This window comes from Cervus elaphus, chromosome 14 (genome assembly GCF_910594005.1).
Source record: "Cervus elaphus chromosome 14, mCerEla1.1, whole genome shotgun sequence".
Taxonomy (NCBI): domain Eukaryota; kingdom Metazoa; phylum Chordata; class Mammalia; order Artiodactyla; family Cervidae; genus Cervus; species Cervus elaphus.
Genome location: NC_057828.1, coordinates 38,860,404 through 38,884,719, shown reverse-complemented (window position 1 = coordinate 38,884,719; position 24,316 = coordinate 38,860,404). Strand labels below are relative to the sequence as shown.

At 40.0% G+C, this 24,316-nt stretch overlaps 1 protein-coding gene across 2 annotated transcripts; it reads left to right on the top strand.

The window, feature by feature from the left end:
• Nucleotides 1-1,236: 1,236 nt before the first annotated feature.
• Nucleotides 1,237-23,187, top strand: SELL (selectin L). 2 transcript variants are annotated; one of them, XM_043923960.1, is made up of 9 exons: nt 1,237-1,385; nt 2,381-2,462; nt 3,738-4,124; nt 5,507-5,614; nt 8,997-9,182; nt 10,432-10,617; nt 12,418-12,546; nt 16,934-16,952; nt 22,095-23,187. In XM_043923960.1, the coding sequence occupies exons 1-9, from the start codon at nt 1,383-1,385 to the stop codon at nt 22,111-22,113; spliced, it is 1,119 nt and encodes a 372-aa protein (XP_043779895.1). In that variant the 5' UTR covers nt 1,237-1,382; the 3' UTR covers nt 22,114-23,187. The 2 variants fall into 2 exon arrangements, with proteins under 2 accessions (XP_043779895.1, XP_043779896.1); XM_043923961.1 differs by lacking the exons at nt 16,934-16,952; nt 22,095-23,187 and having other exon boundaries at nt 10,432-10,621; nt 12,418-12,547.
• The last annotated feature ends 1,129 nt before the right edge of the window (nt 23,188-24,316 follow it).

Below are 24,316 nucleotides of genomic sequence, written 5' to 3'. Positions count from 1 at the left end.
TATAGCAGGAGCGCTGCCATTTCTTGGTTTTCTAGTTCCCAGGTTGGTTCCCACTTTAACATGTCTTCTGGGTTCCTTCCACAATTGCAGCTTAACCATCAACAGCATGGTTTCCAGAACTGACTGACCCTGTTTCAAGGCCCCAGCCCTGCCTCTTACTACCTTTGTGACTAAAGCACCTTTTTTAACCTCTCTGAGACTTTAAAAAATGGGGATAATAATTATATCCACTGGAGAGCAGTCATATTTAATATAATTACTGGATTATTGTTTTAATATGGCTGGAAAAATATTACTGCTTAGATATAATAATTTTTAAGCAGTACTATTTAATATAATTACTGGAGAGCAGTGATATTAAGCTTTATAAAGGTTAAATAAGGTGATAAATATGGACTGTGGAGCTCTACACGATTGTTGTTGTTACTGGCTTTTTAAAATGTTAATCTGACTATGTCAGTAACTCGTCCTTTACATTGCCCTCCACTATACGGGTCCTGATTTTATATGCAGTCTATCTCCTTTACATCTTAGGTCTAGAAATACAAAGATACCTGTAGGCCCTGACACCTGCTAGGGCAAAAAGCTAGAGTCGCCTCTCCTCAGGAGGCACCATTGATAAGAATGCCCACTAGGGGGTGAGCAAGGAAAGAGGGAGGAGAAAGAGCTACCCTTAATCCAGTCTGTTGGGTTAGCTCTACTGGAGTTTAATAGGGCCTCCCCATGTAGCTCAGGGGTAAGGAATCCATCTGCCAATGCAAGGAGATGCTTGCTGGTAAAATTCCATGGACAGAGGAGCCTAGTGGGCTACAGTTCATGGGGTCAAAAAGAGTCAGATACAATCGAGCACACAAACACTGAGGTTTGAGACTTTATAAATCCGGCCAAAATAGTAATATTTTGAGTGTGTGGTGCTTGAAACTATCAGGGGCTCTCTACCATGGATAGCCAAGAGCTAGTCTAATGCTCATAGAAAGAAAGGAGAGAGAGACAGAGAAAGGAGGAGAGGAAGAAGTAGAAGGGGGAGATGAGGTGGGGAGGAGGTCGGAAGGAAGCGAGAAAGGAAAGAGGGAAGGAGCAAAAGAGGGAAGAAAGGAAAATCCAGCACTAACGTCCTGGGTCTGTGGTTCTTTTTTTTCTTAGGGTTGGTGTTAGAGCGCAGACTAGGAAAGGGGTGGAGAAAGAGGTGCAGACGAGGTGGGGGAAGGGGAGGAAGAAGGGGAAGGGGAGGATGTGAGCCTTGGTTAGAGATATGAAAGAAAGTAAGCCTTTCTGGGGACAGTGAGTGCAGTCTCCCTGCACACCCAGCCTTGGGCAAGGACCCAGAGACCTGTGGTGCTGAGCTGAGAGGCTGAAGGGCTACAAAAGGACGGAGCAAAGCCATGGTAAGCTTTTCAGCCTAAAATATGTCCAGATGCTCAGATAGAACCTCGTCTTGGGATGCAGAGGCAGGTGGCAAAGGACAAGAAGCAGCACATTTAATTTTTGGTTTAAAAAAGCCAAAACTGAAATTGCTGAGTCTAAATTAAAAAGTGTTCCTAGAATCTCTCTTCTCATGGGTGCTGATTTCCTCTCCTTAACTTGTCTCTACTGAGGGTTCCTGAAGAAGTACTACTATCTTGCGGAAATTAGCACTCTTGTGACTGATCGCTGGTGCTATCTGAGAATTGATACATTTCAGAAAATACATTGTAACGGTGTGAAGAAAATTTATGGTCTTGTCATTTGAGTTGCTCAAAATGTGTTTCTCTTTAGTTGAGAAAAAATGAACTCCTTTCTTTCAGTAGTGTCTGTTTGGTTACCTAATTCTTTTAGGAATTTGGAGTACTGACACATCATAGTCAAGTGTGAGATTTTAATATTAAATCTAGACATTAATAGTTCATTAAGGACTAAGTAAGTAAGTGTTAGCTGCTCAGTCGTGTCCAACTCTTTGCAACCCCATGGACTGTAGCCCTCCAGGCTCCTCTGTCCATGGGATTCTCCAGGCAAGAATACTGGAGTGGATTGCCATTTTCTTCTCCAATTAAGGATAAAGAACACTTTAAAAATAATGTACTAAATATCACATAGCTTTATCTGACAGCTCGCTGATAAGTAGATACAAAAAGTTACTGAAATGTAGAAAAAAATATCAGAACAGTAACAATAGCAACTTGAGGTTAAAATAGGAGAAAAAAAATCAACTATATACCAGTTTTGAGGCAAATTTAATTCTACTTTTTCACCCATGTCTGAGAAATCTCTTACCTCAGACAAGGTTAGTTGGCATACATGTTATACTTTGAACTTTGAGAAAGTTGTAAGTACCTCTTCAAGGTACCTGTAAAATGGTGATTTAGAGTATAAATCTGAGTAAAATTTTGTATTCTATTTGCAGCTATGTCCATGGAAATGTCAAAATGCTCAGAGGGACTTATGGAATGTCTTTAAACTGTGGGTCTGGATTATGCTCTGTTGTGGTATGTTATGATTTTTATATATTGCTAAGCTTTTTAAAAAACATATGTTCAGTTTTTGGTAAATATCTACTGAGTGTACATAGGTAAAAGTGGCAGGTAAAAGTATTAGGTAGATAGCTGCTAATTCTACCCTTTCTACAAACATCTCTTTTCTTCCTCCCACTTTTAATATTTCCTTCCTCAGAGAACTCCTAGCCTTGACCCACCCTTGCCTGCAGGGTTTATTTTATAATATTATTTATTCCTTAATCATAACTGTTTCCCAGTTCTCTGTACATTTTATATATGTTTAATTTTATCAAGATTAATTATGTATTCTTTGCCTTTGTTATTCCTTGCTCAGAGTCCTTAGGAAACTATAAAAATTGAATCTGTGTTTTCTTTGATATTTCTCCATAGTGTTTGCCCTACACAGTGAAAACTCAGCAAATGGTGATGGCTGTGAAAACTTGCACCTTATGCTATCATGGTGCTTCACTTAGCTCATACCATGCTTAGAATGGCCTATATTATTATAGTGCCATTGTGTAATTATGTGTTGGTTTTGATTTCTTCAAAGCCCTCATATTTGAAGCACCCATGTAATTATTAAACACCATCAGTTGAGTATCTTTGTGTGTGTAACAAAATCTAAAATCAGTTTCATAATCCCACCTTATCTAGTTTCGTAAATTGTTCTTCTTCTATTTTGTATATAAGGCTTGGGCTGTCTGTTTTCCCAGAAGCAGCTCTTTTATGGCAAAGCATTATCTTTTTGATATAAAAGAGACTACTTCGAAGTATGCCATTATTCCTGTTCTTATTTTACTTCTCCTTTAGAAACATAAATATTGGTCTTTAGGAAATCATCCCAGAATAAAAGAGTGGGCAGTAAATTTTAGAGTTATATGATATTATACTTAAATTAACTTTAAATGATTGAGAGCCACTAACAAATATGAATTTCTAAAATATGCTGGTTAAACTTTACTGGAAATAATTTTTGAGGAAAAAAACTAGTTTATGAAAATCAATCTAGAAAGCCACCAAATTCATCTAAAATAGAGCTATGAGCAAAAGTATTCCATATTATGGTGAAAAGTGACTGGGACTAGAAGTTCTAGGTTCTGCCTCAGATCTGCAGATGACTAATTCCACGACGTCAAGCAGGTAGGTAACTTACCCTCCTGAGGTGTCGGCTTCCTCGTCTCTAAATGGCAGGCTCAGCTTGGATTAGTTCTAGGTTCTTTTCAGCTATAACCATGAGGCTACACAGTTCACACTGATGTCTTTCAGATTTCTTTGCGCATCGTGGAACCGATTGCTGGACTTACCATTATTCTAGAAGACCCATGCCCTGGGAAAAGGCTAGAGCGTTCTGCAGGGGAAATTACACAGATTTAGTTGCCATACAAAACAAGGGAGAGATCGAATACCTGAATAAGACGCTTCCCTTCAGTCGTACTTACTACTGGATTGGCATCCGGAAAGTAGAAGGGGTGTGGACTTGGGTGGGAACCAACAAATCTCTCACTGAAGAAGCAAAGAACTGGGGCGAAGGGGAGCCCAACAACAGGAAGAGTAAGGAGGACTGTGTGGAAATCTACATCAAGAGGGTCAAAGACTCGGGGAAATGGAATGATGATTCCTGCCACAAAGCAAAGACAGCCCTCTGCTACACAGGTAGGGATGGACCGGACCGCTGCACTTCTCAGGGGGCGCAGAGTGCAGAGAACCAATGCGCCAACCCCATGGGAACCTGGGCCCACATGCAGCTGCTAGGGCATTCTGAAATAGGGCCAGTGCTCTAAATAAGCTTGAGTCTTGTCACGTCTGAGCATTGTTGGTGGGTGAGACTAGGCCCTGTGCCCCAAATCTATATCCCTGAATCAGTTTACATTAAGATGACAAATCCATATGGAAAGTAAAGAGGCAGGGAAGTGGAAGCAGAGGGCCAAGAGCTTAGGCTCACATCTTGTTTCCTCCTCATGAAGTAGGTGACTTGATGCTACATGTGTCCTTCTTGGCCTAATCTTACAGTGCTCAGTCATGTCCAACTCTTCATGCCCCTATGCACTACATAGCCCATTAGATTTCTCTGTCCATGGGCTTATCCAGGCAAGACTAGTGGAGTGGTTACCATTTCCTCCTCCAGGGGATCTTCCTGACCCAAGGATCAAACCCTCTTCTCTGGCATCTCTTGCATTGGCAGGCAGATTCTTTACCACTGAGTCATCTGGGGAGCCCTAATCTTATAGAATTCTATGTAATGAAACTTTGTAGTGTTTCATTATCTGTGGTATGTGAAAATTTCTGTAGAGACAATGGTGACAGTTCAAAAGTAATCAGTATTTTTCCAAGTTATTTTTAACAGTGAAACATTCATTCAGTCTCTTGTTCACTTGGACTCTCTACCAATTTAGCAGGGCTTCTGCCCAGGAGGTTCAGTGGTGAAAAATCTGCCTGCCAATGCAGAATACACAGGAGACTCGGGTTCAATCCTTGGGTTGGGAAGATCCCCTGGAGTAGGTAATGGCAACCCACTCTAGTGTTCTTGCCTGAAAAATTCCATGGACAGAAGAGACTCATGGGCTACAGTCCATAGGGTCACAAAGAGTTGAATATGACTGAGCACTCATGTACGTACTAATTTAGTAAGTTCAGATTCTCTAATTTTTGTTTAGTACTTTCTATAATGAAAGGGATTGCCAAACATACTACAGAAGTGATTGGGGTCAGGTTATCATTTAATCCACTTACTGCATCAAAAAAAAAAAAAAGAAATTTTAAGAGTTTCAATGTATATCACTGTTTCCCCTAAATGTTATAGAGTATAAGCTTCTGTAAATTCATTCTAAAAACAAATGTTTATGGCTGTATGACAACTATATTGTATAAATAAAAATTTTAAGATATGGTTTTTATGCAAAAATGGTATGAAAGTACAAATATATTTTTCCCTGTTTGTTAAAATAGTCACAGCCAAAAAGTTGCTTATATCTAAAGAAATGACTAGGAGTACTAAAAAAGTATCCATCTAAAAATAATTTCTGACCCCTTTAAAGCTTCTTGTAAACCCTGGTCATGCAGCGGCCATGGACAATGTGTGGAAGTCATCAATAATTACACCTGCAACTGTGATTTGGGGTACTACGGGACGGAGTGTCAGTTCGGTAAGCTGCTTTTGTTTCTCCCTATGTAAAGTATTATAGTTTATGGAAGTTGGTTGGAGGAAAATGATACTAGCCATTCTGAGAAAAGAGAAGTTTTGATCAGTAGGCCATGCTTGCACAATATTGTTACTTTTACATAAAGATTTCACAAGTCAGCATGAAGTTTCAATTCACTTCTCAACAAGTCCTTTTGAGTGCCACAAGAGCATTGGCTTTGGAATAAAAGCTGTAAGGATTACAATAATGAATCAGGCCTGATAGATTCCTGCTGTTAAGGAATGCATAAGCTAGTGGGCTTGTTGGGTTCATTAGAACCCTGAATCGGAAGGAAACAATACCATTTATCATTAGAAGGCTGAGTCACCCATCTTGCCTTTTTACATTATCCTCAAGATCATGATAAAGGCAAGACCAAAATGAAAAATTCACATAAAGATATATAAGTATCTGTCAGAAAATAGAATAATAAATCCAACACATTGGCTGGCATTTTAGGGGATGAGGACAAATCTATTAGAGATAAAGGATTTACAGTTAACTAGTGGAAATTATGGGCTTCCCTGGTGGCTCAGCAGTAGAGAATCTGCCTGCCAATGCAGGAAATGAGACGGGGGTTTGATACCCTGGAAGAGAAAATGGCAACCCACTCCAGTATTCTTCTCTGGGAAATCCCATGGACAGGGGAGCCTGGCAGGCTAGAGTCCACGGGGTCGTAGAGAGTCAAATATGACTTAGCGACTGAGCATGCACACAGTGGAAATTACACATGCTTATAATTTAATCTGATGGAAAGCCAGACATGCTGGAGGAAGCCTGTGAAGATTCCTAAACTGCCTAATAAAAATCTCTAGCCTTTATTTGATTGTGAGAAACCACTTAGTATCTGAACACCAGCATTTAGAGCAATTATCCTAGAAGCGGTGCATAAGATGGACCGGAGAACAAAAAAGAGAGAAGATGGGATGATGGAGAGCATCATTAAGAGTCCACTGAAATCATTCAGAGTCGTGGTGGTAGAAACAGAAAGGAAAGAATACATAGATTGAAAGACATGGAGTCTTTGACCTAGTCAACTCACTACTGAAAGAAACTTCAAGTCCTTTGATTGATATTGGTGGAGTTTCAAAACTATATTCGAAGTATCTGGGGCATAAAATAGAAAATTATAGTAAGAAAAAAGCAGTGTTTGCAATGAATAAAGAATTACAGTGAAACAAATTTAAACAAATTTATATGATCAACCAACTGGAACAGATCTGGCTCATTTCACTCAATTCCTAAGCTCTGACTTCTAATACTTTACACTCACTCCATTTCTAAATTTTAAAAAAATTTTTATATCATCAGCATGCCCATTTCACTCCTTTTTGAACATTTTATTCTTTTTTTTTCTGTCTTGGTTTTCATCATACCACTCTTCCCTGGTTTTCTTTCTAGCTATGATTGTTTCTCCTTGGGTTTCTTCATGGGCACTTACTCAAGCCCATATATTTATTGCTATTTCTTATCTTCCATCTTTCATCCATTGCTCTTCTCACTTTACATGTCCCTTTTGGTCAAACCTAGCAACTTCTGTGGACGCACACATCTATGTGAGCTTTGGACAGACAAATCTGTTTCCAGTCCTGAACTCCAAATATGCTAAGCATAATCTTTGGGATGCCCCAAACATTGAAAAATCAATTTTCCCAGCCAGCTTTCCTTTTTGTATCCCTTATCTCAGTGTGTGGTACCACCATTTATGTGGTATAAAACTCTCTCACCTCCTCCTACATTTATGCAAAGTAACACACTACTCATTTTTATAACTTAATGTTTCTCCACCTTGTCTTCTACTTGTTAACTCTACACTATTGCCTTCATTATCTTCCTCCTAGATTATTGCAATAATTTCTGAGCTGAATTCCACATCTTTAAATTAGCTCCCCTCAAATACATTATTCATACTATAGGCAGTCTGATCAATTTAAAAAAATCAAGTAAACATCACACATATGTGGCCATGCACCATTTAATTTCTACCCATCATTTGTCCTATAGGATGAAATCTGAACTCTGAACTCCTCAAGGCATAGAATAATGCTTGATATATAGTAGATACTCATTAAATTGATGAAAAGATAGGGGCCTTTTGCCTTAGCACCTGTCTTTCTATCTAATCTCTTCTCACACCATCCCCTGCCTCCTCTTTCCTTCCAGTATTAACATCAAAATGCTTGTAGTCTTCCACACTTACCATATTGCTTTGTAGCTCATTGACTTGCTCATGGCTTCCTCATTTTGCACATGGATAAAATACCTGTTCAACTGGAAGACAATAGTTCAGGGACCATTTCTATCTGGAAGTTTTCTTTGGATGCCAAGACAGGCTAAGCATCCCTATTCTGTGTTCCAATAGCTCCACATATTTGTTTCTTATTTACCTGACATTTGTTGAAATCATCCATTTAGTTGTCTGTATGCCTCAGCAGACTGACAGCAACTTGAGATCAGTCAGTATTTTATTTATCACTGCATCTGTAAGATTGAGACTTAGGCACCTGCTTGTGGGCATGAACTGAATTGGACAACATAAGTGACTTTCATTTGGACTTGTACTTTAGATGGTAAATATTAAAATTCTTCTAATTTCTTGAATTCATTCTTTAATTCTTCATTGATCTCTTAAGAACAAGGTTAAAATGATGGCTCACATTTGATAAGGAATAAGACACAAGAGTTGCAATATTTGCCTAAATGATGTTGCAGGACCTAAAACATGAAGACTGAATTTCAAATCTTAATTTAATCTATTATGCCACTGATCAGAGAAAGGAAGTAGACACAGTTTCTGCAAAGGACTGTCAAAGTCAGAAGAACCAAAGTTCTGGAACTGAGCTAGAGACAGTGAAGACAGAATCCAGGCTTAGATGCTTCCTAAAGCTTTTATCTTCTCTTCTTGTAGAGAAGACAGTTATGGATACCCAGCCTTTCTCTGAACCTCCTACTTCCAACACTCTAGCATACTTAGGGTCTCTAATGTGGTAGCTGTTTCCAAACCAAGCTGGTCATTCCCACTTAAACCTGTCTACATTTGAAAGTTCTCTGTCCAGGTAATGCCAAAGATAATAAGATTATGTGCATGCAGATTAGCTAATATTTCATTAAAAGCTTCCTATGAACCAGACTTTAAATCCTTGACTTTCATTAAATTATTTAATTCCCAAACTCTGGGAAGTCAATACATTTATCATGATCCCTCTTTTATAGATAAAGAAACTAAAGCTGGAAGGGTTAAATCACCTTGCTTAAAGATACTTGGTTATCAAATATCAGAGCTAAGATTCAGACCCGGTCATCAGGTCCTCTTAACTCTGTTGCCTGCTTTCTTTTCTCATTGAAGTGACTCAGTGTGTGCCTCTGGAGGCCCCAGAGCTGGGTACCATGGCCTGTACTCACCCTTTGGGAAACTTCAGCTTCACGTCGCAGTGTGCCTTCAACTGCTCTAAGGGAACAGACATAATGGGGATTGAAGAAACCACTTGTGGACCATTTGGAAATTGGTCATCTCCAGAACCAACCTGTCGAGGTGAGCCGATGTTCATATCAGAGGCGTTGTCATGGCAATCCTGGATTTATAAACTAAGAAAATGTGGTGGAGCCTTGCTAAGAATTCGATATCCTCTTTTGACACATAATTTAACCTAACTTAGATTTTACCGTGATACTTTTCAAAGGGGTTATTTTTTTTAATTTAAAAGAAAAACTACAAACAAAAAATAACAACCAACTATCTCTGACACTATGTCACTATACACACACACACACACACACATAATTTTCAGCAGAACAGTGTGGTTATACTGTATTTTTTATTTTATTTTTATTTTTCTCATTGCTATGGAATAATCAGTCTTGCTGAACTGCTGTTGAACTTTGGTTATTCTTCCCTTTCAATAACACTTATTTTATATGGTGTCCTGCTTGACACCAAACGATTTCCTTATTGCGGGGTGGTGGGGTTGGAGGTCTTTATTGATTGTTTTATTTGGTTTATTCTTAGAATCATGTTTTACCTTTCCTCCTCCATGAACTCTCAGGGGAATAGCAAAATCTGTGAAAAACAAACATAACAATTTTAATTTCTTGATTTTTTTTTTTTCATTTGAAACATGGTGGGTTTTTTTTTTTTTTTCCTTATTTACTGTCAAGATCATCTCTTTAGGGGAAAAAAAAAACTGGTGGTATTTAAACTTGTGAAGTTTTGGTTACATAGTCAACCTTTATGCTTTTGACTCACTAGTTTAAGTGGTTTAATTCTCAAAAGAACTATTCAAATCATTTTTTAAATCATAGAACAAATTGACAAACCTGCTAAATTTTACAAAATTTGAGGGACTTGCTTCAGAGAATGGGGGTGTTTTTCAGACTTCTTGGGTTGATGTTAGAACAGGTAAAAGGCAGGAAATTCTCTGTCTTCATTGATAATGCACCATAAGAGCTCTTGAGGCCAAGGCCACATAGCATGGTGCTTCCAGAAGAGCTAGAGAGTTACCAGGGCTGGGGAAGCAACATGAAACAGCCAGCTCTCCCTTCCTCTCCCCAGCCCCACTGCTCCCCTCCCATCATGGGCTTTCTGGGTTCTCTTCATTCTACCTCTGACTCACCACTCTCCATCATTCTCAAGAAAAGAAAGCCTGGAAGCATCATCAGAAGTAATTTCTAGAAATTAGAAATGTCTAGATTCATGTCAGTGGTTCCCCAGTTTGGCTAAAAGCTGTTCCTCACAGAGGGTCTCTGCTCAGAAATACTGATTTTTTTTTTCTTTTTCATTGAAGTGATTCAATGTGAGCCTCTAACAGCACCCAATTTGGGAACCATGGACTGTAATCACCCCCTTGTCGACTTCGGCTTTTCTTCCACATGCACCTTCAGTTGTTCAGAAGAAGCTGAGTTAACTGGGGAGAAAAAAACTGTTTGTGGATTGTCTGGAAATTGGTCCAGCCCTAGTCCAGTATGTCAAAGTAAGTAAGTTTGGCCCAATATGTTCAACACTTACAGAGGTATTTGATGAATAAGCAGATGGTGGGAAAAAATATTAAACTTTTAAGTTTTGTTGCTGAGACATATGTAGCTTAAAAATAAATTCATACACATTGATTTACCATAAAATCCTTGGCTACTCTTTCCTCTTCCTTCAATGACAGTGATTGCTTTTTTTCCCCAGCCAGTTCTCAACTCCTCCTCCCTTACCATCTAAACTCACTGTCTCTACTGACTTATTTCTCATCCATTTTTGTATTCCAGTACAATCTCAGTTCTCTGTCAGTCTACTAAAATGTCTCCACAGAAGTCACCGATGGCCACCTAATTCCCAAAGTAATGGATACTTCTCAATTATCATAAAGTTGATGCCTCCCAAATCTGTCTGTGACTAAGAGGAACTGTGTCTTCCTCATCTCTGTCTACCTTCCACCTAACAGCGCCTGGCAACAGGAGCTAAATGAACCCATGTTCAATTAGCATCTGGCAGAATAGTTACCCGTGTCTGCCCCAAGACAACACCAATGAAAGAACTCTTTTATTTTTGTCTTTTTTAAAGGCTCTATTTTATTTTTATTGGAGTATAAATGTTTTACAATGTTGTGTGAGTTTCTGCTATATTAACAACCTGAACCAGCTCTAAGTATACACATATCTCCTCTCTCTCAGCCCTTGAACCACCCCCATCCTGCCCACCTAGGTCATCACAGAGTACAGCAGCTTCCCAAGAGCTATTTACACTTACACATGGTGGTGTAAATATGTCAGTGCTACTCCCAGTTCATCCCACGGCAGCAGTCTTTAAGTGGTAGGATCTGTAGAAGCTAAGAGAGAAGCTGACCTCTCTGTGGTCTGGGGCCAGGAAGTGGAGTAGGGAATTGGGGGAGGTGGCCTGGGGTCTTTAGAGGAGGACTGTACCGCAGGCTTCGGGGGCGTTTCCTTTAAAGGCTGGGCTAGTGTCTGTCTCCTTAACCTCCTACGGGCCCTAGGCGCCCTCTGTTTGGGAATTGCACCTTCTTTCGATTATACATTTGGGTGTGGGGATGGAAACACCTTGAAAGGGTTCATCAAAGTGATGTGAAGAATCAGGGACAGTGAGACCCTGTGCCAATATGCAAAAGTAAGTTTCTTCAACTGGTGGTATCAGAAGATAAATTTTTTCGTATCTATTTTTTCAGTAAAGGTCCCCACATGAACTTAGTTCACCCTTATGAGAGGATATGTAGATGTATCCTTTTATTTATTTGTGAAGGAAGTAGAGGGAAACGGTAGGACTACAGCATTTGAAAGACAAATTAGTGCAAGTCCTTGGCATGGAATTGTATGTGCCTATGTTTGCACAGCTGCTTCAAAGCCTTAATACTGCTTTGATTGAAAAGTTACCTGGTTCAGATCACTGGCTTTTATTTTTTCTGTAGTCGTACTAGACTTTTTAGTTCTTCTCTGTGTTTGAGTTCTAGGCAGTGAACAAGATCATGGAGCTAAATACAATGATGACCACTTTTTACCAAAATATTTAGGTACATCTCCCAGGAATTCTATGACTCACAAATCTGAGGACTGAGATTCTGTAGGCATTGAGCCAGAAAAGCTAGTTTAGTCTTTGCTTCTGCCATACTCTCATCATGTGTTTTCCCAGGCCAGTTTCCTCTTCTTTCTAATAGTGTCAAATGGACAATTATTAGAAGATGTAAGGAGGAAGAAAGTTTAATGTTTTGAAAAGGCACTAAGGAAATAATGCTTGTGGCCTCATCTAAATGCTTTACTGATTTCTTTTTCAGAAATAAACAGGACTATCTCAATAAACGAAGAGAGTGATTATAACCCCCTCTTCATCCCGGTGGCAGTCATGGTTACCGTATTCTCTGGGTTGATATTTATCATTTGCCTGGCAAGGAGACTAAAAAAAAGTACGTGAGTTTACCTTCATGTAAAAATAATACAACTTTCAAGTGGAAGAAAATGTGGAAGCCCGCAGAAAATTAAGTATGAGAGCTTTGACTAAAGCAGAATACCAAGCTTTGGGCTCTATAAATATCGGTCCCTAGAGATGCATGAAGCAGCCCAGTACAGACTTTCATTACAATAAGTTGGCTAATTTTTTCTTTTCATCTAACAAGTCTTTTTAAAATGCCTACTATCTTCAAGCACCTGTTACTACCTGAGCATCTTGCAAGGGTATTAACAGACATATGAGAAATTGTAATGGTTCTTTGCTATTATTTAATTCTTAAAAAAAAGAATGTGTGATCTGGCCCTATAAGAGCCCACATGCTTTTGATTTCAGTGCAATTCTACTAGGAAGTGAATTTAATGTCCCAAAGGGTTTCCCAGGTGGCACAGTGGTAAAGAATCCACCTGCCAATGTAAAAGATGGAGCAGATGCAGGTTTGATCTCTAGATAGGGAAGATCCCCTGAAGTAGGCAATGGCAACCCACTCCAGTATTCTTGCCTGGAGAATCTCATGGACAGAGGAGCCCGGTGGGTACAGTGCATGCAGTTGCAAAGAGTCAGACATGACTGAGCATGCACGCAATGTTTTCAAAGCACTGCTCCCAAATACCTTTACTTTGTCAAGAGTCAGACACCTGTCTGGCTCCTAATGTGTGGGAGTTGTTGCATTTCCCCTTAGGGAAATCCCCACATTTTCATCCCTGTGTCTATTCACCAAGGTCACAGGTTTAACCAAATGCAGCCCATACTTATGCTTCCCCTCCACTCTCGACTGGAAAAGAAAAGAGAATAAGGAGGACTGCCTCAAGAAGTTAGTGTCTGCTGCTTAGCATAGTAGGCAAAACACCATCAGTGAAGAACAGAAGCATCATTCCCCTCACTGCCCTTCTGAGTGTGTCCAAACCCTCAAGTGGAACCAACCTGCTGGTTATAGGCCCATAGTCAGGCAAGCCTTGTATGTGCTCCCACATTTGGCCAAAGTCATCAGGCAGAAACATTCAAGAGTATGAGTATAGACATTAGGCAGATTTAAAGATAACCCTGCTTCAACTTCAGAGGCCATCAGTGACCTCAAAACAATGGCTAACCAACTGCTCTGTGTTACCTCTATGGGGTCAGTTGAGTGCCATTTTAATTTCACTTCCATCAAATTAATTAGTATGTATTATATTCCATGAATACAGTATGTAAAGACTGCTACACCACCCATTCTCACTGGCAATTGCAGGAATATTATCTTCCAATCCTTAATGGTCCTCTGATATGATCTGATCTTTCATTCCAAATAGAAGACTAAGGGTGCTTGCATGCTAAGTCACTTCAGTCGTGTCTGACTCCTTGTGACCCCATGGACTGTAGCCCCAGGCTCCTCTGTCCATTGGATTCTCCAGGCAAGAATACTGGAGTGGGTTGCCATGCCCTTATCCAGGGGATCTTCCCAACTCAGGGATCAAACCTGCCTTTCCTGCATCTCCTGCATTGACAGGTGGGTTCTTTACCACTAGCACCACCTGGGAAGCCCAGACCAGGGGTACTAGATCAGTTTTATAACCTACCCAGAAATACAATGGAAGTTCTTGCTCCTGATGTGCAAGAACTTCATTAACTATAAAGTGAAGAGTCCTGAGCAGTTAAAGGGTCTCTGCTTCTGCTTTTGCAACTTCAGCTGAGACTGAATCCCACCATCCTATAGTACTTTGCTATTTACTTAAATATTGCACTAAGGCAAGAGAAGAATGAGATTTTTCTCCTACTGTTGATTATCCTTTCCCTTAAGATTGAAAGCCTGTCTCACAATCATCCTTTCTTTCCTCCTTCCTTGGGTTACATTGACAGAAGTGAGGTGGTAGAGAATAGATGGGGTAGTTAAGCTCTGCCCTCTGGGATAAGGCAGCTATTATTTAAATAACAGTGGAGCTGGAAGCTTCCTTAGTAAGGAGATATTCTCAAATGACTAAATATTTCAATAAGTGCTAGTGGAATAAAAAGAACAGAATTGAAGTGTGTATTTAGTAGTGGGGTGCAGGAGGCAGGTTCTACCTAAGGCTGTGTTCTAACCAGTGGTGAGAAAAGCCGTGGGGTTGTTTTTAAATTTTTTTTACCTTGGAGTCATTTCTGTACAAGATCTCAAACTGATACCTTGAAAACTTTGTGCCCCCACTGTGGGAATCAGTGTGGGGCAAACAGGAAATAGATAACGGGCAGTTAGGCTAGTTACAGTTATGCCAACAAAAAGCATGAGCGAACAGAAGCCCTGAGAGATCACTGACTTTGTAGGGAAGTCAGGGCATCTTTAGTCTCACGCTCAGTCGTCCTCACTGGTGAAATGCCTTCTGATATCGCTAACTCTCAAGTGGCTTTATCTTCTAAAAAATTTTAGCTGTTAGTTCTTGGAAAAAGGAATGTTTTTCCTGTAGAGACAATGATTAGAAATGATGGATAGATTCCCAGGTGAAGCCCCTAGAGCTTTTCTAATACAATAGAGCTGATGCCTGTATAAGAAGACAGGTCAAAGCCAATAAATCTGCCTGCATCCAATATTCATCAATCTGAGAATTGTATATAGGCTTTTGGGGTTCTGAAAGCTGGAAAAAAGGGACAAGTGAATATTTTAAGCAGAGTAGCCAATAAAATGACCAGAGTCTTGACCCCCATCCTGTCCTCAGATAGATCTTCTGAACCTGTACTTTGGCCCCTGCCTGAGTTTTCTTTATTTTTTTCCCTAAGAAAGGAGTAAGGGTGGGCTCCAGAAACATGCTTCCCTGTGTATGGGTTTGTCTAGAAATATATATCTTTTTCTCCTAGCGTCATCATTTTCTGATTAGTCAGCATCACTGGCCCTGTTCAGCAGATGAGGAAACAGGCAATGCTGTTTTAGGCCATATCTCCAAAATTTCATATCACCAGGGGCCAGGGTCAGAGATCAGACTTCCATCAAAATATGCCCCTTAAAACCACTGGTTTTCAGATTAATGAGGCTCTATTTTTCTCCTCCTCACCCCTCCTCCCCCTGAGAAGAATTTTCCACCTGAACCAACACACAGGCTGAGAACTGGGCACAAAACTGAACAGATGCCCCTCAGTTCCCTTTTTCTTGAAAAAGAAACTCTCTCAATAGGAACAGCTTCTTGCTGATGTATTGTTATGCATTTCATTGTTCCTGAGAGAAAAATATATTTGTATGAAAATGAACAGAATCGGAAATTTACTCAGATTTATTTCTCCCTGCTCAAATTCTTTTGGCTCATGTCACTGGCAGGCTAAATTTTGGAAGAAGTAATTAAAATAGCAATTTCTAACATTTTAAAAGTTTAAAACAAGAATTGAGTACTGTCTATGCTCTAGGCCCTGACTTAAATATCTTGAGTACATTTTATCAACTCAGTGAGGAAAACAATTATCAGCCTCTTTCACAGATGAAGAAATGGTAACTTAGAGAGAATAAATAGTTATTCAAAGACACACTTAAGTTGGCAAAAAGGGACCTGGACCCAGATTTCATCATCTAGTGCTCCAGCTTAACAGTCACAGAAATTTATTGCCTCCTAGTGATATTTTTCCTCCTCAAAAAGCATTTTTTGCTTTTGTTTCCTCTGGAGCCTGATCCTGCAGTTTCATTCACTTATTTATACTCTGCTTTTTTCAAAAAGAATGTAATATGGTTTCTCAAATGCATTCAACACAGCAAATTAAAATTAGTTTAAAAATAAGAAAAAGAAGGTCAAGGTTTAGAATACCACAAATAAGTCAGAGCCAGGGACAAAGAGGTTTCAGATACGCCTGTTTTCCTGCAGCCAGCCAATGGACACAAACAGTAATACTCTTCAGTGTGTTTGTAAGATAAGAACACAATGGTTACAGAGATGAGGCGTGTAGTTCCTACTACTGAGACCTGAGTGAAATTTCTCTTGCATGTTCTCACAGAGAAGATGACATGAGGTGTAACAATACATATTCTTACAGTATTTGCAGCTGAGTCTCTTAGGGAAGGCTGTAGGTAGGATGAGATGGCAGATCAGAATAGGTAAACACAAGAATGGGCATATGGGGCCTTGGTCATCAGACAGTTCAGACTAGCCTTCTGTCTTTATGAGCAGCACCAAGGATGAAATGGTGCTCTAAGATGCATCTGCATTAATGGGTCTGTTCTGAATGAGTATCTACCAAAGCTCAAATGAGAACATTAAGTCAGGACCTCAAATCCCCTTAGACACCGATGAGGTCCACCTAACATAAGACTCTTCAAAAAACTGTTTTGAGACAGGGAATCTCCCTTCTCTTCTAAGTATAAAATAGTGAAATTGCCTATTTCTGCTGATACCATTTTTCTCTTCTCTTTTTAGGCAAAAAGTCTCGGAGAAGGTAAGTTTGATCAGAAAGAAGTTTCTACATCTGTTGATCTATTCTCTACCTCTGTAAGATACTTCCTGTTATAGCTAGAGACATTATTAACTCCTTAGTAGTTATTTACATGGGTTTTGCAGGTGGCTCAGTGATAATGAATCCTCTTGCCGATGTGAGAGATGTAGACGTAGGAGATGTGGGTTTGGTCCCTGGGTTGGGAAGATCCCCTGGAGGAGGAAATGGCAACCCACTCTAGTATTCTTGCCTGAAGACTAACATAGAGGAGCCTGATGGACTGCAGTCTGTGGCTTTGCAAAGAGTCGGACATGACTGAGCAACTGAGCATGCAAGCACACAGTTATTTACATGGGATAAATGAAGTTTCCAGATAAAGTAATAAATCTACTAAGTTTCCTTAATAGCTGTCAGGTTTTTCAGTGCTAGTGGAGTTGAATGAATGAACAAGTAATACTCTATTAAGAAGGGACAGTTTATGTAAAGACAGCTTTTTCTGATTGCTTCAGAATTTTCTTTGTGGATTGGAAGCATTATAGTTTTTTTCTTCTTATCCTGACTGAACATGAGGGCAATGGTAAATATAGTATTCAGTGAACAATCAAGTCAACAAGGATTTATTTATTGAAAAACTAGTGAATCCCAGGTTCTAAGAAAATGGTATATTTCCAGAACCTGAACCTGCAGCACTAGTACAAGAGGGTAAAAGACCTCTGATGAGCACTGACCTTCAGAAATGTGGGAAAGGTGGGGAGCATTAATTCTACCTATAGCTTCCCCCAAAGAAGGGGAAGTTGTTTGATTTGGTCTTGAATCTCAGATTTCTTCAATTGCAAAAACACATACATATGAAAATATAAGGCCCCAACTGGCAGAAATGAAGACAACAAAACATTTCTCAGTTTCAGGGTTTGGTGACTTGCTTTGAAATTTTAGGAAGGAAAGTATAAGTCAAATGAACAACAAAGATGAGACTTTGGTGACAGACGAGGTGCCCAGCCAGACAACTGGGCTCCTTTTCAAATGCTGGAGGAAATGAAGCAAGATGGTCCCTTAGGAGGCTGGTTTCTTGTTCAGGCAACCATCCTACCAACCACAGATTGTTATTGAGAAGTTCTTAGTAGTTTACTGAGCTATAGCTTAGGGTACAAAAGAAAACCTGGGGAGAGAGAAGGCACCAGAGGCCATTATAAAGTAATTTATAAGCCATACAAAGGAGTATGGACTTAATCCTGAGGTCATTGAGTTATTACTAACAGGGGTTGAAGCAGGTGAATGTCATGCTGAAATTTGCATCTTGGGAGGATCACTATCCATAAAAGTTTGTAAACATGGGAGTTGAGTGAGTCTGAGGGCAAAGAACAGTTTTGGAGGCATTTGAAGTTATTAGGTTAAAGCCAATGATGCCTATCTAGGGCAATAGCAACGAGGATGAGTTTGTGAGATAACTGGTGGTAGAATCAACTGAATATGATTATGCATTGATTAAGACAGAGAAGACTCAAATAAGTTGCCATGGTTCTGATCTGGGATCTGGTGGATGGTTACCATCTCTGTTTTATTATTTACTGAGAAGGGAACACAAAAGAATGAGAAGTTTTGGAGGTGATGATCACGAGTTCAGTTTTGTACCTGAATTTGTTTAGGTTTAGGTGTCTGTGGTTCAACCACAGTCTGTTGGTTCTATCTGCCTGTTTCTTCTGCCCCAAAGGGGCTACCTTAGGGGCAGAAGAAATGGATCTGTAGGTCCTCACATTACAGGAGGTAACCATATCTTAGGAACACGTACAGTCACCAAGGGACTATGTACAGTGTGAGAAGGAAAGAGGATGTGGGAGAGAGGATGGGAGCCAGAGGAAGGTCAATATCAACACGTCAGCTGAGGTAAAGGAGAACAGGGACAGGTTCCCAGAAAGGTAGAAGGAAAATGAGGAGAGTATGTGGTCATGATCCTAAGGAAAGCAGGAAATGAAAATTATTTCAAATACTGCAAGGAGAACCAATAAGTTTCTACTAGATATAGTAAGGGTATCAGTGGGGAAATTGTTTTCAGTGCTGAGCTCATGATGCAAGTCCTATAGCCAGGGGTTGAGGAATCAGTGGGGATGAAAACATAGAGGCAGAAGATATACATCATCTGTTTTATAAAACTTGGCTAGAAGGAGTTGAGATGAGAGAGTCAGGAGGGGTAACTGGATGGGGACATAGGGCCAGTGAAGTTTCTTTTATTGCTCTCCCTTCTCCCGTTAGATAATGTAGATGGGAATCCTTGACCCTTCTCTAGGCTGACCTCCCTATCTCTGTGGGCAGGAAATCCACAAGATAGATTTCTGTCACGCTCCCACCCACTGAGTGAAAGTCTTTTCTGGCCACAGGAACCACCTGTGTTTTAATTGCCACTAGATGGAAGCAGATCAATTTTTCAGATGTCTTTGAGGGGCAGACAGAGATGCTGGCAGGAAGAGTATTAGCATTAAGTGAAGTTCCATATTAAGCTAATTGCCTTATTAAGTGCTTCACAGGTTTTTACAACGAACCAATCAATAGCTGTTTATTAAAACACCTCTGTGTAGGGGAAATGCTAGGCTTGACTGAGATACCAAGACGAGTAAATCCTTGTGCATGACCTCAGGGAGTTTATTATCTAGTTGAAACGCCAAGGAGTGACAGCTCAGTCATGTCTGACTTTGCGACCCCATGAACTGTAGCCTGCCAGGTTCCTCTGTCCATCGAACTCTCCAGGCAAAAATACTGGAGTGGGTTGAGAAAGTTAACAAATATAGGGAAAAAATTTCAGAAGAATGAAGGCAGAATATGGTAATGGTCAATGAATTGTATATTGAAGACTTCTTCAATACAGAAGTATGGTGATTGCAGAAAACCTTATAAAGAAGCTGGAACCTGGGTTAGTTTCTGAAGGATAGATAGGATTTAGGGGTATGGACAGAAAGCAGGGAAGGCAGTCTGGAGAGGAAATGATGTAAATGGCATGATCTTGGGACTCTGAAAGCACATTCAGGGGCCAGTGAGTGGAGCTACCTGGAGCCCATGGTGTGAGCTGTGAACAGGAGCTGTGAAGAGAAGTTGGAAGGAAAGGTTTGCTCCATCAACACAGGTCTTGAATACTTTACCAGACATTCTAGAAGGACCTAGCAGAGAGGAATTATTTGCCCAGATGCCTTGGGATGTTTTAAATTTATTGGCCAAAGTGACCATACAATCATAGAATTTTAGTTCTGGAAAGGATTTTGATGTTCATACTCTCTTGATAATTGAGCTAATTAACTTTCTTTTTCATTTATTTCTGCTCTGATCTTTATGATGTCTGTCCTTCTACTAACTTTGGGGTTTCTTTGTTCTTTATCCAGTTGTTTTAGGTGTTAAGTTAGGTTGTATATTTGACATTTTTTTGTTTGTCTGTTTCTTGAGGTAGGGTTGTATTGCTATAAACTTCCCTCTTAGAACTGCTTTTGCTGCATCCCATTGGCTTTGGGTCATCATGTTTTCATTGTCATTTGTTTCTAGAAATTTTTTTATTTCCCTTTTAATTAAATATCTTTCTTACAGTGCCTGAATTAGTGACAGAGTTAGTTACAATAATAACAGACATTTATCAACCAGTAATTCCATGCTGTGCATTGTTCTGAGTGTCTTACATGTCTTACATCATTAAAGATTGCCTATAAGCCTGTGAATGTAGGTACTATTAATTTTTCCATTTTAAGGTGGAGGGCCAATGAACTTAACTACCTGAGGTCACTGAATAAATGGCAGAGCTGAGATTTGCATCCATCTAGATCCAAAGACCATGATCCAGGTCACCCATCATGATCTGAAGATCTTAACATCTGTGCTTCTAGAACTCAGATCTCTTGAGACCGAGGTTGGAGTTGTACTGGGTTGGCCAAAAAGTTCGTTTGGGTTTTTCCATAAGGTCTTACGGAAAAACCTAAGTGAACTTTTTGACCAACCCAATAAGTCCCAGATACCCACCTCCCCCAGTGTTGTAAGTTTTTTGCACTGAAACCATTCTGTGATGACACTGAGGAAGGGTGGGGTGGCAGCGGTAGAATGTGTTTCTAAAACAAGCCAAAGGTAAAATGAACACCATCACACACAACACTGCATATCAGTTTTTAAGTCCTTGAGCTAACCTGCATAGACCTTTGTGCCAATTCCTATTAGCATTTGGTTGGTGAATGACTGACTGTTAGGGCATTTGTGGTTTCAATTCTTGCTGGGTTATTTTGACTCTTCTGCAAACTGGCTCTGTTTACCACCTCATTTGGTTTCTAGTGTCTAAATTCTGCCCGGTAAAAGCTACACCCAAGATACACAGGAAGATACGATGCCAACCTCAGAGGGGTGGGGGGGAATACGTGAAATTTTGTTTTCAGAAACATTTTTATCTCTGTAATTGGCAAGCGTGCTTGCAGCTGCTGAACTGTGGTTTGCCCTGGCAGTTCATCATGAGAGCAGAGTCTCGGAATCTGGTTCTTCTTTTGAAGGGTGTTGTTAAGACATACCCTATTTGGTTCTCCCTTGTTCTTTCCAAGAATAAGACAATTGTTTCACACATACACAAGTGTCATTTTTTTTTTCTCACAAAACTAATCACCTCCTCAAATCATATCCCACCAGCATCAGGCCCTCAGAACTACTATTGCATTACCTTTCACGAGTTTCGATTCTCTCTGATTTTTTTTTTCCATTTAAATATGTCTTATTCTACATTTCTGACTTTCCACTGTTCAAATTCTATCAAAATGCCCTTCATACTCATTAGATCTGAAGACAAAGTCTGTACTGTCGAAATTTCTCTCCGTGTGGGTTCTGAGGTCTGGCTGCTTTGAGCATTACCCAAGAGCTTGTTAGAAATGCAGAATCTCAGGTCCCCCCAGACCTGAACAGGGTCTGTGTTTTAGCACCATGTCTGGGTGGTAAGCAACTGAAATGGTGAGGAGCAGGGCTTTGGGGTTGACTTCTCATTCCTGTGCCTCATTGAATGACTTACATCTTGTAACTCATCTGAAATACGGAGTTCCTTTGCTTCTGACCTTTGGTGACAATTTATCTTTACCATCAACACTTTAAGTTTTGCAGTTTTTCAGTTTCTGAGTTTATTTTCTCTGGTTTTTCATTCAGCACGGTTGATGCATATTAAACGACCTGCTCTGAAAGAAAACTCTTGGAATATGAAAGTGTCAGTGGATCCTTCAAATCCTCTTATGAAAAGGTTTGCTAATGGCATCTTCTACACTGAAGAGGAAGTGTGAGTTTCCCAGCACACCTGAAGAGTTTTCAACATGACCAGCTGCTCCTTCTGTTTCCGCTTTGCTCCATCTCCCATCCCTCAACTTTCAGCCTACAGTGGGGAGTTTAATAGCTCAGTCTTTCGGCCTTTTTTCCATGGACTACCAAGACCATGGGAAAAGGAGTACTATGGAATGTAAATGCAGATTTCATTCTCGCTCTCGATTCTGGCATCCAGCTTCAATTCCATGCTGTACCTGATGACATATACTTTTAAATATAGTGAAAATTTGATACATATGCAACTCTAGGCTCACTTTTGTTACAGGTCACACTTTATCTCCCTAGTCCTTCCAGTGTACTGTGGGGGCAGTTCATAAAATGATGTTATCCTTGTTTTCCAGCTCAAGTGGTACTGGGGATCTGCTCCAACCAGGAAAAGTCCTATTTGCCCCAGCCTCTATAAATAGAGGCCATCCTCTTTAACTGCCTCCAGTTGCCTGCCTTCTTCAGCCATCTGTCTGCAGTTGGCTCATTTCCACATATAGCAGCTCATGAGCACCAAACAAAAGAAGAGAAAGCCTGCACTGTTGGTTTTATTTTTTTAATTATTTTTGGATTGGGGTTTTAATGTTTGTTTTTTATTAGCCCCATCCAGATGTTTCTCTTATGACCACTCATCACTAGAATGGCAGCTGCAGGCATCTCTTTGATGTCATACAGAAGAGCTAAAGCAAGTGGAAAGAGATGTCTTGACTCATGATTGAAATGCCCCTCCTTCCCCACCCTCAGTCTTCTTACGTATCCACCTTGATTCTATCTACTTTTCTGATTCATCTCAGGCATCCCCCACCCTTAGCACTGTTTTCATAACTAATCCTTAACTAGTTCAAACTGTGGAAATCTCCCCTTCCTGGCCTCTTACTGCAAGATTAGTAACATGCATTTTTTGTACTTAAATACAATTTTTATTTTTTACAAAATATTACCTAGTTTGTTATTTTTTAAATTACCATTAACTGTGTTTTCTCCCCAGGGAATTTCTAACCCCCTTATAGGCAGACACTGTGCCATGTCCCTGGAATGTCTAATTGATAACTTGATACTTAGTAAGTGTGCATTCAAATAAATCAGAAAGAGAAAACAGTGTACTGTCAATATCAGTTGCAGCAAATTCCTTCTCCATGGCATGTGATGACCCATACAGATACTCATCTAATGTCAAGGGCTTAATTCTCATAAGAGAATAGAGCCCTCTGTAAAAAACTAGTTGGAAATACTCCTTGCACCGTGGCCAATACAACTTTCTTACAAACTTGTACATGTTATAAGAATCATTTTTTCATAATGATTACATTTTCCTTCCTCAAAGCCACCTCAGATTCTGCATTATGTCAGGGCCAATGCAAACAATTCTCCATGATGTGCACCATAAATTGAGGATGTGCCATTCACATTCATGTAGCTTAGAATAAATCCTTCAAAATTGTGCAGTGCACAGACCACACAGACTCACAGGGCAGAGCTTATTCAACTAAGATATCAAGACCAAAGAGCACAAGTAGAGGTGGCTACTTAGGGGTAAGATATACAGACTTAAACACACAGTCCTACGTTTAACCCCTGCGGCTACTATACGATCTTAGGAATTGTGTCACATGACATTTCTTAAAGATTCATAAATAAATATTCATAAAATAAATTCCTCAAAGACCTTGGGTTTAACCTCCCTAAGACTTAGTCATAAAGATGAAGTATGCCTGGCTTACCTCACAGGGTTATTGCAATGATTGGGTATGAAATTGCTTTGTGAACTGAACCTTAAATGTAGATTTTTTTTTTCCACCCAAATCTTATCTTACATGCATTCAGTGGTATAAGATTCTGGCCTTAGGCAAGGGCTTGAACACAAGCAGATCTGAGGTCTCCTCCTGAGATTAGAAACTGGAGGGGAGTCTTCACTTGTGTCCCAATCACAGCCCAGTGCTCAGATTTTCCCCACAAAAGGTCAGCTCTACTACCCGTGCCCTTGCTGGGGTGAGATGGGAGGAGATGGGTTGGAGAATCAGACCCTCTTGGTTGGCATCCTGTCTCTACCTCTATTGGGTGACCCT